Here is a 13492-nt window from a genome sequence, read left to right as displayed (position 1 = left end):
ATCCTTAGCAACACACATTTAACGTATTTTCATTTTAAAGCTCCGAAAGCTCACAATATATTTAGTAAATATGTTAATTGTGTGGTTGTTATACCATGTAATATTTTGAACCGCCTTAATTGAATATATAATTGATGGGTGGAGCTATGTCCATCAACAACCACCAATCGTATCGTCGAAAAGTTGCTACGACAGGACATTGCCAAGGCGCCTGCGTAAGTCAACAAATCGTCCAATTCGAAATGTCCTTTGAAACAATTGCACTCAAAGGCAAGTGTGTCCAAAATGTAGTTTCTTTTGGCTTGCCATTAGACACGCTCCAAATAACGCTTGCAACTTTCAATAATTATCACTTTATTGTTATCTGTTGAATCCTTCTTCGTGGCATGATGTCCGACGATAACCCAGTTCACGCGAAACGCGCGCGACTCGCCGTTAACTCAAAGCCAACGAAACTGGCTGAAACGCCTCTACCCAAAGTCTCGAATCGCGTGCCCAAGTGCGCCCGCTGTCGCAATCACGGCATCATCTCCGAGCTACGCGGCCACAAGAAGCTCTGCACCTACAAGAGCTGCAAGTGTGCCAAGTGCGTTCTGATCTTTGAGCGACAGCGCATTATGGCCGCACAGGTGAGATCTGAAAGATGGAGTGGGAGAAGTGTGGAGATCCTTCAGAGAATTAGAGAGATAATGCAGTTTGAGAGAAGAGGGAATAAGAAAACCAGAAGTCGGAAAGAGACTTATTCTAGAAGAGGAAGAGCAGAGTAACATATAAAGCTATGTAGGGTGAACATGGATAAGAACTAGTACGAATAAATAAGGAAAAAGATAGGGACAGAGAGACAAGACAGATAAAAGAATAAGAGACTAGGAAAGAAATGTTAAAGGAAAAAGAATAACTGGCACAGAAAGGTAGGGAACCAGGGAAGTAGCGAGAGGGCAATAAAGAGTGTAAGATTGAATGTAAGTTAGAGAGATAGACATAGAGATAAGAGGCAGAAAGAATGTGAGAGATCAAATATATCAGATAATAGGAGAAAAGGGAGTAGCAGAGACAATAAACAAAAAGAGGAGAAATAGTAATACAAAGAGAGAGAGAGAGAGGGAGGGGGGTAGAAATATAGAGAAAGAGGAAGATAAAGAAAGAGAGAGAGAGAGAGAGAGCGGGAAACCAAGTAATCAAGTCCTTATAGTCCCTGATAAGCTTTTGTGCTTAATTGATATTTCTTTATACTGTAAACTTATTTGTTGCTATCGGTCAATAATAATATTTCCGTATAATAACCTTTTGCGTCCTCAATAATAGAAAGAGTTATATCAAAGCAATACTTAAACTTTTCGCCTACATAATCATCTCAATTCTAAATAAACTTAATTAAGATTCTTTCACAATATTTTATATAATTATTGCACTACAATAGGCTTAACTTTTCCCATAATTACACTCTCCTTAACCCTATCATCCTTCAGTTTTTCAATTAACTCATTGCGTATCATATGCTTTTCGCATCTTAATAGTTATTCCATTAGTATTGTCTTTAGATTAACCGAGGCAATGTCCTAATTTGAAAGATAAACAATCCAGAGCGAGGGCAATTGCGCCTGTATCCTTCTCCTGCTCCTGCTCCCAGTCCTTGGCAAACAAATGAAATACGAAATTCTGTTCAGATTTGTGGTAAACTTCTTCTGGTCTTCTCTCTGACTTGCTTAACGCCCGATGCCCTCGCCTGATGTTGCTGATGATGGAAACTTGTCAAAGCGTACGAACAAATCGAGCTAAAATATCCGCTTACCAACTGTTTGCACAAGTGTTCAGCGGGCGGGCTCGCATTACATGGGGGAGAAACTAACTGACCAAAGAATATTTCAGCTTGTTCCCAGACTCGTCTGAATTCGAGTTTTCATACCATTCAATTGGCGAAAAGCCAAAGAAATCGAAGAGATTTCTAGTGAAGTTGCGGCACATATTTGTTAGAGCTAAATAATCAAGTATTCAAGTTTCATTTATCACTTCTCCTGCGGTGTTTGCGGATTCGGGAACGGCCCAATTTTGTTTTCGTGGGCGATACCCTAAGGAATTGCAGTTGGTTTTGGTGCTTTGTTTTGCTTCTCTGTTTACCTCGCGTTAAGTCAAACAGAGATTCTGGAAAGTCGCCTCCAACACTTGTCGCATATTAATTTCAATTGGCATTCGGTCTGCTCACAGGTTGCCCTCAAGCGCCAACAGGCGGTGGAGGATGCGATTGCGCTGCGCCTGGTGGCAAATAAGACGGGACGCCAAATCGAGGCATTGCCGCCGGGCAGCATTTTCGGACTGACCGTCACGCAGCCCAAGGAGCAGCCACAGTCAATGCAGCAGCAGCAGCAGCAGCAGCAGGAGCGGGAACAGGAGCAGGAGCATGAACAGGAAAAAGAACAACAGCAGCAGCAAGAGCTGCAGAAGCTGGAATCCCAGCCTGAATCCATGGCCGTAGCCGAAGATTTGAGTGCAACGCGTCGCGACTTTGTCTCCCAGAGTGCGATCGATATGCTGGCCCAGCTCTTTCCTCAGCGCAAGCGATCCGTGCTGGAGCTGGTGCTCAAGCGCTGCGACCTGGACTTGATACGCGCCATCGAAAACGTCTCGGACGTCTCTGCCCAACCGCCGACGGCGGAGCAAACGACCGTGGAGCTCCTGCCACAGCTGCCGCCACAGCCGCTGCCATCCCTGCAGCTGGCGATGCCACCACGAAGCAGCGCCTTTCGCCCGGTCATAGCAGAGCAGGTGAGTAAACAGACTGACCTGTAAAAAGACTGAAAGCGCGTGTGTCACTGTGTGTTTATTTGAATTTTGATACTGATCATCTATTCGTTTCTTAGTCCCTTTATCTAATTTATTTTAATTATATTATTTGACTTATAATGACAATAATAATTAGTTGGACAAAATAATTTATCGTAGCAGATGCACAATTTTTCAACTTTAACCAAATAAGTATACATATAATAATGATATAAGTGTAAGACTTTTCTATAGTGATAATCCAGAGATTAAAAGTTAATTAGTTGTCAAAATAAAAAATTGTTTTGGCATTTGTCTATCTATACAATTGCTGCGTTTTCAAGATGATTATAAAAACTCAAGGATTTCGTACGCTACAAAAACACTTTTTTAAAGAAAATAATAAAATAGTTTTATGGGAAGTATCCAGTCCAGTACCAAAAGCGACCAGAATATATAGATGAATTTTAATTCGTCATCTATACAGTGTTAAGATCTTACTCTCTCACACACATACTCTCTCTTCAACTCTTCGCTTCTCCAAATCCCACTGCCTCGACTATCTTTGGCTTTAGTTCTTACTCTTTCCACCTCGAGCACATAGTGCGCCATCTGTTGTCTGGTAGACGCATTTCTCAATTGACAATTGTCTCATCTCTTTCACAGTATGCATCGAAGGCTTCGTCGACGGCAGCCGCTGCCATTTGCGCCTATCCCAAGTGGTTCGTGCCGCTCTCCTTTCCCGTTACCATGGGCCATCTGTCGAACTTGGCGCCACGCTGCAATCTGCCCAACTGCAGCTGCTTGGACAGCTATCAATTCCACTAACAACAACAACAACAATAACAACAATGCTATGTTAAAATCTAATAAATTTATTAAAACTACATATAAAAATAGAAATCTTAAATTGACTTTTTGGTCACGTTGTAACGCGTTGGGCCACATCCTCCTCAATGCTCTCCTCATCGTCCTCGTCGTCCTCCTCATCCGCTGAGAGGTACATGCGATCCTCGTCTTCACTGTGTGTCCCTCGCCCCGTTCCGGGCTGTGCATAGGCTGCGCTGCTGCTGCTGTTGCTAGTATTCGCTGTGGGCGTGGCAGTGGCATGATTCGATTGTCGCTTGGTTTGATTCGCCCGGCGCCACTTGGCGCGTCGATTCTGAAACCAGGTCTTCACCTGCCGATCGGTCAGCTTCAGCTGCAGCGCCAGATGCCGGCGCTCCTCGGGCGACAAGTACTTGGAGCTGGCGAAGCGATTCTCGAGATTTTTCGTCTGCTGTGACGTAAAGCGGATTTGGCCGCCCTTCCGCTTCACGCCAAAGTTCGACATGTAAAAGCTGGCGGCCGGATATGCCGCATTGCAGTAGAGAGCGGCGGCAGCAGTCGCTGGATTGCTGAAACCTACAAAAGCAAGTAAAGTAAATTAAATTAAATTTAATATATGTACATAGCCGAACGCTCTAGTTGCTAGTGCTTAATTCTTAATTTCAACTTAATTTTATATTACTTCTAATCCTTAATAAATGAATAGGTATAAAAAATAATTAATAGATATGAACAGTTGTCCCATACTAAACCATTATTTTTTTAAGCTTAGCTAAATTAAAATTTATCTAAAAATATTTTAATTATTTTAAAAGCTACATTTGAGCTTTCATTACCTCATTTGCATTGCTGCTTGCATAGGAGATCCGGTGCCTGAGTTATGCTATTAACATAATGCTGTTAATAGCATAACATGGCATTGTGGGGAGCAGCAATTTCTATTAAAGTAATCTGGCATTTTCGCTAATTAAAATAACTTTAAATGAAAAATTTAAAAAATTTATGAAAATGAAAATTTAAACTACAGTATATTAATTATATGCTATAAAGTCACATACTGTCATAAAATGACGGAGTCCAACTGGATCTTGCCTTCTTCAGGCAACTCACTACGCTGACTTCCATAGAGCCTCAATGTGAACCAGGTATAATGCGATTTTTTACATTAAATCACAATCTTTAATTTTAATTGATATATTAAGTTTCATTTCATATTTGTAAGCATTTAAATTAAAGTCTGATTTTTTATTAACTTTAATTAATTAATTAATTTTGTTCTCTCCATTCGATTCTAAAAATTTGAAATTTTTTCTATTTTCTATTTTTCTATTTCTGGTTTAAAACCAAACGCTAACTAAAAAAAAAAAAAATTTAATTATTGTATTATCCAAATATTTAGTAAAAGAAACAATTAAAAAATTAAATAAATTTATAAAATATAAATAACGAAACTCTAAACAAAGTATATACATTCACAAATATTAAAAACAAAATGATGTACTTATTTAAGTTTAAATACATAATTAATATAAATTTAATTCATGAAAATATCAAATAATTAAGTAAATATATACGTATTACATGGCATATGTATATGTAAATATTTACTATTCAAATAATGATTACTATTCACACTTGACATAAATTGAATTGAATTGAATTGCCCTGATTTTCTGCGTAGCGCCATGGAAAGCTTTCCTTTATCGACATTTTCTTTGTAATGAAGCAGCGCGAATCGTTGCTCGACTTTGATTGGCCACTTCGATTGGTTATTTGTCTCTCTTTCGCACACACTCTCCATTCCGTATGCAGAGTGGACACGCCCACTCAAGCCGGCAATTGGCCTGTGGGCAATTGAGGAAGAATCAATTGCCATAATTGTTATCGGAGGAGCAGCAGGCCAACAACTAATTCGATTGTTGTTATATGGGCCCGCATAATGGAAGAGTCTCGAGTGGATGGCGTGATAAGGTGGCTATCGCTGCTACAGTGCTACCTATGTACATACACATGTACATATGTGTAGGAATGTGAGTGAGAGACGGCAAACGGAAATTCGCACTCATATTTCTAATTAAACGGAGTGATACCTATCCATACTGAGATCGGCTGACCTCAGTCTATATAACGTCTATAAATAGAAGCACATCACAAATATTTCGTATATATGTATATCTGTGGGTATATATACCCTATAAAGTTAATGACGGTTGCGATTTAATATCATAATTTAAATTGTACAAATACAATTATTAACGTTTATTTTTATTAAGTGGCGTATTGTGCGATAAACCCGGGAACCTAGAGCCCCCACTCTAACCATCTAGAACTTCAACTGCTCTGATTTCACTGTTTTTTTTTTTTCATTTTTGACTTCTTGCACTTGAGAACAATTTGCTGCTAATCGTTCGTATATTAGATGAAGAGGCCAAAATAAAAAATAAAACATAAAATATATATATGTACATAATATATAAATATATATATAATATAGCTGAAATCTAGCAACACGTAGAGACGACAACGGACGTGCTTATCTCGATGTGAATCGAATAGCAATCGTCGCCAGAAGATGATGGACAGCGCCTATTAATCGCCTCTAATAGCATTTTTCGTTTAGATAAGCTCCCAAATATTGTCCAAAGATTGGAAAATGAAATCGAATCGATTGGAATATGCCCTGTGCTTCAGCTAAAAGCTGTCATATCAATATCTGGAAATACAACCAAAATAAATTGACGGAATACAGAAGCTATTTATTCTGTAAGACACTTGGTTTAAGCCAAACCCCGTGGTAAGATCGAAAAACATCGAAAGTATGTGAACCTAATACTATATTATGCAATATATCCCAAAAATATTCAAGAGCTATATCAAACGTTTGAAGGAATTCAAATTTCAAGATCTCTTTTCCATTTCATTTCCATTTTATTTGGATGCTAAGCTATATCGTAGTATCCCTGAACAAGAACTAAAACTTAAGCCCTTTTGTTTGATAAGATTTTAACTGCATGTATATATAATTTTGGGTTTAATTTAAAATATACATCTAAGGAATGTTTCTATGATTCTACGATTATAAAAAAATAATTTTTAAATTTTATATTGAATATAACATTACATAATAATATTAAATAATATTGATAACATAAGTACAATGTTTAAATTTATAAAAATTATAGTACATATACAGAATAACTTTAATGCACAACTAATCCGATAGCATTATGGAACATGATTAATAATAATTATTATTAAATGTGTTCTGTATGTTAAAATAATTGTGAGCCAGACGACGAGCCTAGCTGAAATTCAAGCCTGGTTCATTCAACTTAATATGTATAATATAATATGTATTAATAATGAGTATTACAATAGTTTTCATTAAATTTGTTATCAAAAGACAACTAAAATCTATTTAGAAACTTTAAAATTAATTTAACTTTCAATTTTAAGCTAAGGGTTGACATCGTAAAATAAACAATAAATTCATTACACTATGATCGTGAGCTTAACTCAAGTATAACAAGTATAAGTATATATACATTTATAGGGTATCTCTTGGTTACAGTGTTAACTCGATATGTCATATGGCTGTAGCTGCCCCATTTGCCTGTCTGACGCTCACCTCAATTTCAAATATTTGTCATTCAGTGTGTGATAAGGGCTACCCGAGAAATGTGCGTGTTATATGACACGACAGGGGATTTGATTTTGAGAGGGATATGCTATGGGGGGAGGTAGGCCGGTAGGGTGATCGACTGTAGATCCATGGGCCAGACGAGCCAGCTAATCTAACTCGGGTGAAATGCATACAGAGTGTGGGCGTTGCGGGTAGCTTAGGGGAGTGTTGGGTATTTCAAGTGCCCATTGGCGCCAACACTTGACTTTGACAAAAATCAATGCACATTAATCATGCTGGGGTAACTCGTAATACCTTTAACATTTTTGGAAATAAACAGTATGGGAAAATTCTTTGCAATGCATTTAAATAGATGTTAAAGTTTTGAATGAAGGTCGATGCACATTTGAATAAAGATGGGCATGATGGATATGAAGAGACATATGTATTTATAAAGAGATTTTATTTTAATGGATATTATTGGGATTTATAAATCCAAGTTCAACGAACTTCAACTTGTTCACTAAGAAGTATATTTTCAGATATTATTTTACACTGTATGATCACGGAGGTTTCTGAATTCCTGATAAGTGTAAAAATCAAGGACCGTGTTGAAGTTTTCTTTAAATTAAATTAATAATCTATGTAATTTGTACCCATATTATGATAAAAATGATCAATTAATGATCAATTTTATATTTATATCATATCATATCATTTATATATATATATGAATTATATGTATATAATATATAACTTGCGACTTCCCAATATCTCAAGTCTAAAGTTGAACCAAGTTAATGATTTTCATTATCAAATTGGGTATGTTTTATTAGATACTATGGTTTGGACTTTTACCTAAGCTAGGTTATTAATTATGTATTTATATCGCTCATTCATTATGGGTATTATAAGAGAGCTGACTCATATCCGGTATTCCATAACGTTGCATGATCGAATGATACCTTTACCCTTGCTCCTTTGTCTCAGCAGGCCATGAGGAAACATGGACTTTGATACTGGATATGCTGCTATTATTTCGTAAGCAGCTACAAATTGTATTGTCTTTCGATTGTATAAAGAGTGCACTGTTTTTCGAATCTATAGCAGAACCCTAAGGAAAGGAACAAACCTTTCAAAGGAAGTAAATACGTAAAAAGTATAAGTAATTATGAATAATTTGTAATATAATGAATGATTGTAAAGGAGTGCAAATTTACGATCTTTGTTGTTGTTCAAGAACATTATTTAGTTGCAGAATTGAAATCATAACGTTATGCTCGATTATTTTTCATATCTCAAAATACTGGACAAATCGGACAAAAACAATATCATCTGCAGTCTCAGAAATAAAGTCACTAAGTTTTGCAGGTTAGTCACTGTTGACATTATTGACGGATGGATTTATCAATTATTGGAAACGTCAAAAGTGTCTATTCCATAGAAAACCTAAATAATTTTAGATCATGAATGATTATGATCGAGTATATTTTTACTTGATTAAAGTAACCTTACAGAAATAATTGTGCTTAAAAATTCAATATCTACCTTAATTATTTTAAAATTAACTTTAAGGTTTTAGAAAGCATTTTGATCTTGATTTAATGATAACAATGAGTGTATATATTAAATTAGATATGCGAATCTTCAATAGAAGTAAAAATCATTAGAACAATATATAATTGTTATTCGGATTTTGAATCCTTTATATATATGCCTATAGGAGATTGTCACTTAGTTTATAACTTAGTATTATAATTTATACATATAATAATATTGAATTTTGCTATTTTTATGTTTAAATAATATATAATACGATATCAGACTTATTTTTATTATTAGTCAATATAAAAGTATGGCATTATCACTCACCTTCGCAATCCAGAAACGGACTGTATTGATCACAGTAGGCGGCTGGCTGAGCAGCTGCTGCTAACGCCGCGGCTTGGAAGTGTGGGATGAAGAGCGGAGAATTCTTCTGTAGATTTAGCATTTGCTGATAGAACAACGAGGCGGGATCTGAGTAGATGGGATTGAGGCGCACCGATGACGGCGATAATAAGGTGCCAGACCCGGACTCCAGATTCTTGAGTGCATATTGTGTGGATAGATCGTATATCGACTGCACTGGAGATCCGGCTGGCGGTGCAAAGGCTGTGCAAGGACTCGACTGGGTGGGCGTTTGTGCCTGCGGTTTTTTGATCACTTCCGTTGTTTGTGTCTTATGCTCCAGAATGTTGTCTATGGAGAAGGCGGACCTATTTGCCTTAAGTGTGTTGTTATCCATATTGTGCTAGTGCTGTTCGATCTGTGGCTGTTCGAAAATAAAAGCGCCGAGCTGCGAGGAGAGACGACGCGTCTTGAACGGGCGCAGGCGATGAACTAATTGGAATGGCCGTTAGCTGGGCCCAATAAATTGTACTAAATCAGATTTCACAGAATATAATAGATTGTACATATACATATAATGTTGTGCTAATGGGTATAGATATCTATATTAACAATAATATAAGCGACGCTATGTAGATACGCATGTACATAGATAATGATAATGGGAGCGCCAGGAGGGAGGGCCTTAGAGAGGGGTGGCCCACGATAAGGTGGTAGCTTGCTCCCGGTAGGTAGGTAGGCCCGATAGCCCGTTGGCTTGGCCCTCAGTCCAATCGAGCCGATCCACCAGTCATATAAATCAAAACACTCGGGACTTATTAAACATACACACATGCACACTCGTTCACTCACACATGTATTGCCAACAGTGGCTGTCCATTGCTGCTATCTCATTCTTTATGTTGTTGTCTCGCTCTCACGCATTGTCGGCGTTTTGTTTGATCGAGTAATTGTTAATCACCCGCTTATCGATATCGCTCGCACGACGTTGTTTGTCGTTGTCGAGTTGTTGTTGTTGTTGTTGTATGCTACTCATCCTGCTCGTTGTTCTCATCCTCGTAGCACAACTACTGTTCGTACTGATATACCCTGTAATGTTGTATATGGAATATGAACTGATGAAAAGTTAAGAGCGGTTTACCGTAAGTAAGTGACTAAAGTTTACTCTTTTGAGTAAGCCCTATGTATGTACCTTTTACTATTTTATAAAATTGCTATTTATAAATTTCTACAATTATATTCACATATATCCAGTAAAAAAAAAAACAATAGAATAGAAATAAATTCCGAAAATTTAAGGCAAACCTTTTTTTTTTTACTTTGAATAATTCGATTTTTTATATAAAGTATTCAATTTAAACAAGATTTATAGAATTCGTAAATAAATTATACACACAGCTTTATCATATCTCTAAAATGTATATTCGTTAAGAAAATGTATCAATAAATCGTTATCAAAAGTCGCACAATTTCTCATAGAGCAATTCATAGTCAAGCTCTCTGCCTTAGGGTATCTCATGGTCGTGCACACCCTCTGCTACCACCCACATTCTGTGCTCGCATTTATTTATTGTAGTTGTAAACAAATTAAAAGTACCAATAGGCTCTCACCGATTTCGGCTGCACCCCCGACTTCTCCCTTGATCTATGCCTCCTTCACCCCCTCTGAACCTTGCAGCCCCCGCTGTGATCTACAAATGTCGTCATCGCCAGCTCTTTTGATTGAGTAATCGAGTTGGTGCTACGAATTGAGCCTCCCGATGGTAGTTCCATATTTTTGGAAACTTTCGAAACAATTTATGCGTTTGTATAACTGCTGAAATGCAGGAGGAGGTGGTGGTGCCGCTGTTGCCTCTCGCTTATCAGTCGGGGGTAGTCGGGGTCCCCTTAAAGCCTTTGAGATGATGGATTACTTTTGATTTTGGGCATTGGCGTTTGCGATAAAATATACAAAATAAATGCGCCTAATTGTTGTTATTGTTATTTACTCGCTACCTGAGCGACATATTGTTTTCAGGTCGCTGCTTATATCTTTTAGATACAAGCATAAAAATACCTATGTTGTTTCGAGTGCGTTTGTTTAACTATTTCAAGTATCAAAGAAGTAAAATCAAGAGTGTTGCTGACAATCAACTTCATTATCATAACTTTGAAGAACTTTATACTTACCCTTATGCTGTGAGACCTGAGAAATTTTTCAAATATATTTCTATATAAGTCATTCTCACCCCTTCCATGTCATTTAACTAGAAAACACCAAACCAATTTACAGTTTCTCATGAAATATTATCATATTTTCCCTAAATTTTGATCATATTTATTCGTATGATTTGACAAAGATCAAGTCGGCTCTAACGTCTTAAATGATTTTGAGTATTTGCTACCCAGCTACAAATATATTCACGTTAAGTAGTTTTATAAGATAAATAGATAAATAAATAATAAATAGAATTTTTCCTAATGATTAATATAAAATATTATTATGTATATAGATACACTTAATATAAAATATTAAAACATTAATATAAAATATTATTATGTATATAGATACATAAGAATATTTTATATTATAACTATCAAATCTGTAGCACTATACATATATACACACTGGGTATATCGGGTAAATCCTACCACTTTAAATCGAGGGTATCCACTAGTGCATAACGAGACTTTAAGTGCTTAGCTTCAATATCTGTGAAATGGTTTCGACGGACAAGACCAATACATACATACATACAACATACTCTTTCACTTACTGAATATTTACTAATATTACTTAGATAATCGTCACATTTATGCCGATTCGAACACACCTAATCGACGCTGATAAGCCTCCATTCGGCTGAATAATAAAAACTCATTATAAAGATTTCACTGTAAATGTCAATTAATAGGCTATTATAAGAAACATTGGGTTTTTTTTTTAGAATTTCACGACTCTAAAATTAGTAGTAGACTAATCAAATTTGTTGAGTCAGTTCAGTTCAGTTGACAAGTAGAAATCCAATAAAAGAAGAGTCATGCTGAAATATGTAAAAAAAAAAAGGCTAAAACAGACGCGCAATTGATAAACAACTACTTTGAAAGACTTAAACAGTTCTCTTTTAATTTCTTAAAATTTCATTGTCAAAATTTAAGTGTTATGAATGAACATAAAAATGCCAATAATATTTTGATATGTGCTATCAAAAACCCATTTAAATCCATCTGAGCGAGTCGAAAACGGCATTTATTGTGTAGAAGCTTATGAAAGCTAGATAGATTGGCCGACCCATTTACGCATTATATATTTTGAAAATTATTATATATGTACGTTCTATTATTTAGATAGTCGTAAATGTATACTATGCGTAAGAGAGAGTGTATATAAATATTTACTATCCACTTTATTATTGAATTACCAGTTATTTAAGTCTTGCTGATCTTAAGCTTGATATCCCGAGCTCCCGAGCTTTTCTTATCGTTGTTGCATATATTTACCACTACGCAACTGAAACGTTAACCAAAATCGAATTTTCGGATCACCTCATATCTGTAGCTTGAATTAACTTTGATGCAGTTTCTGGTAAATATTGTGACCATATAATATCTAGACGTTTTTATATATCTAAAACTATTTCGAGTTTGCGCACGGCCTTGCACGCCATTTTGAATTATTAAATGCATGAATCACAATTGGTGCTTTAATGTGCTTATGGGCATTGAATGCTATGACAATCGCTGCCTTCAAGATTGCTGCATAAACAAGCCCCCGAATTGTACTTAAACAAATTACCAAATACTATGAAAACCTTGATAAAAATAATTCGAACAAACGAACGGTCGGCGATAAATATAAATGTACCCGATTCGAATTCCAGAATTGATTGCTGTCTGCACTAGTTGGCAAATAAATGATAATGGATGTCGTTGGATGGGCTTAACTTTCGTCAAGTGACACTAAATTATTAGCAATTATCGTAGACAAACGGTTCGAAATGACTTTAAAATTGGGCATAAATTTGCACTATAATGAAAGAAATAGAAAAAATAAATAAATAATTTGGGAAAATCTCGTAAATTTACGATGTGTCTTTCAATTGAAGCCGTGGGCCATGTGATAAAGAGCCTTAGACATATGATACTGATAGACATATTATGTTTTAAATTTTGAATGATCGTCAGGGACGTCAATACATCAATCATTTGTGTTAAGACTTAAATATGTTGGCTCTTTATTTATATAACTTTATTCATTCTCATGCTTCAACCAATCGCCTTTTTCATACATACATATATTTTTGTATCTTTTCAATTGATTTCTGGTTTTTACAGCATGTTATTCATATATATTTAAATATATATATGTGTATATTTGTGTAAAATTGCTGTTTTACATGTGTAAGCTAATTG

General features: G+C 36.1%; 2 protein-coding genes across 3 annotated transcripts; one reads left to right on the top strand and one right to left on the bottom strand.

Moving 5' to 3' along the window:
- The first annotated feature begins 14 nt into the window (after window positions 1-14).
- Window positions 15-3615, top strand: LOC6572534 (doublesex- and mab-3-related transcription factor A2). 2 transcript variants are annotated; one of them, XM_001998605.4, is made up of 3 exons: window positions 15-215; window positions 2206-2763; window positions 3427-3615. In XM_001998605.4, the coding sequence occupies exons 1-3, from the start codon at window positions 135-137 to the stop codon at window positions 3586-3588; spliced, it is 801 nt and encodes a 266-aa protein (XP_001998641.2). In that variant the 5' UTR covers window positions 15-134; the 3' UTR covers window positions 3589-3615. The 2 variants fall into 2 exon arrangements, with proteins under 2 accessions (XP_001998641.2, XP_032583926.1); XM_032728035.2 differs by lacking the exon at window positions 15-215 and adding an exon at window positions 256-629.
- Window positions 3616-10174, bottom strand: LOC6572535 (hematopoietically-expressed homeobox protein Hhex). The gene is made up of 2 exons (XM_001998606.3): window positions 9083-10174; window positions 3616-4164 (listed from the first exon to the last, which is right to left on the bottom strand). Exons 1-2 carry the CDS (start codon window positions 9495-9497, stop codon window positions 3683-3685), a joined length of 897 nt encoding a protein of 298 aa, XP_001998642.1. The 5' UTR covers window positions 9498-10174; the 3' UTR covers window positions 3616-3682.
- Between the last annotated feature and the right edge of the window lie 3318 nt (window positions 10175-13492).

The sequence above is a fragment of the Drosophila mojavensis genome, unplaced genomic scaffold (assembly GCF_018153725.1).
Source record: "Drosophila mojavensis isolate 15081-1352.22 unplaced genomic scaffold, ASM1815372v1 contig_19, whole genome shotgun sequence".
Taxonomy (NCBI): Eukaryota; Metazoa; Arthropoda; class Insecta; order Diptera; family Drosophilidae; genus Drosophila; species Drosophila mojavensis.
The sequence above is the reverse complement of the archived record's forward strand: the minus strand, read 5'-3'. Positions and strand labels throughout refer to the sequence as shown.

Coding starts and splice junctions, on each gene's coding strand:
- LOC6572534 (XM_032728035.2), top strand. CDS start 387: ATGATGTCCGACGATAACCCAGTTCACGCGAAACGCGCGCGACTCGCC. Junction 630..2,205: donor AGCGCATTATGGCCGCACAG/GTGAGATCTGAA, acceptor GTCTGCTCACAG/GTTGCCCTCAAGCGCCAACA. Junction 2,764..3,426: donor GCCCGGTCATAGCAGAGCAG/GTGAGTAAACAG, acceptor TCTCTTTCACAG/TATGCATCGAAGGCTTCGTC.
- LOC6572535 (XM_001998606.3), bottom strand. CDS start 9,497: ATGGATAACAACACACTTAAGGCAAATAGGTCCGCCTTCTCCATAGAC. Junction 4,165..9,082: donor TCCGTTTCTGGATTGCGAAG/GTGAGTGATAAT, acceptor TTGCTTTTGTAG/GTTTCAGCAATCCAGCGACT.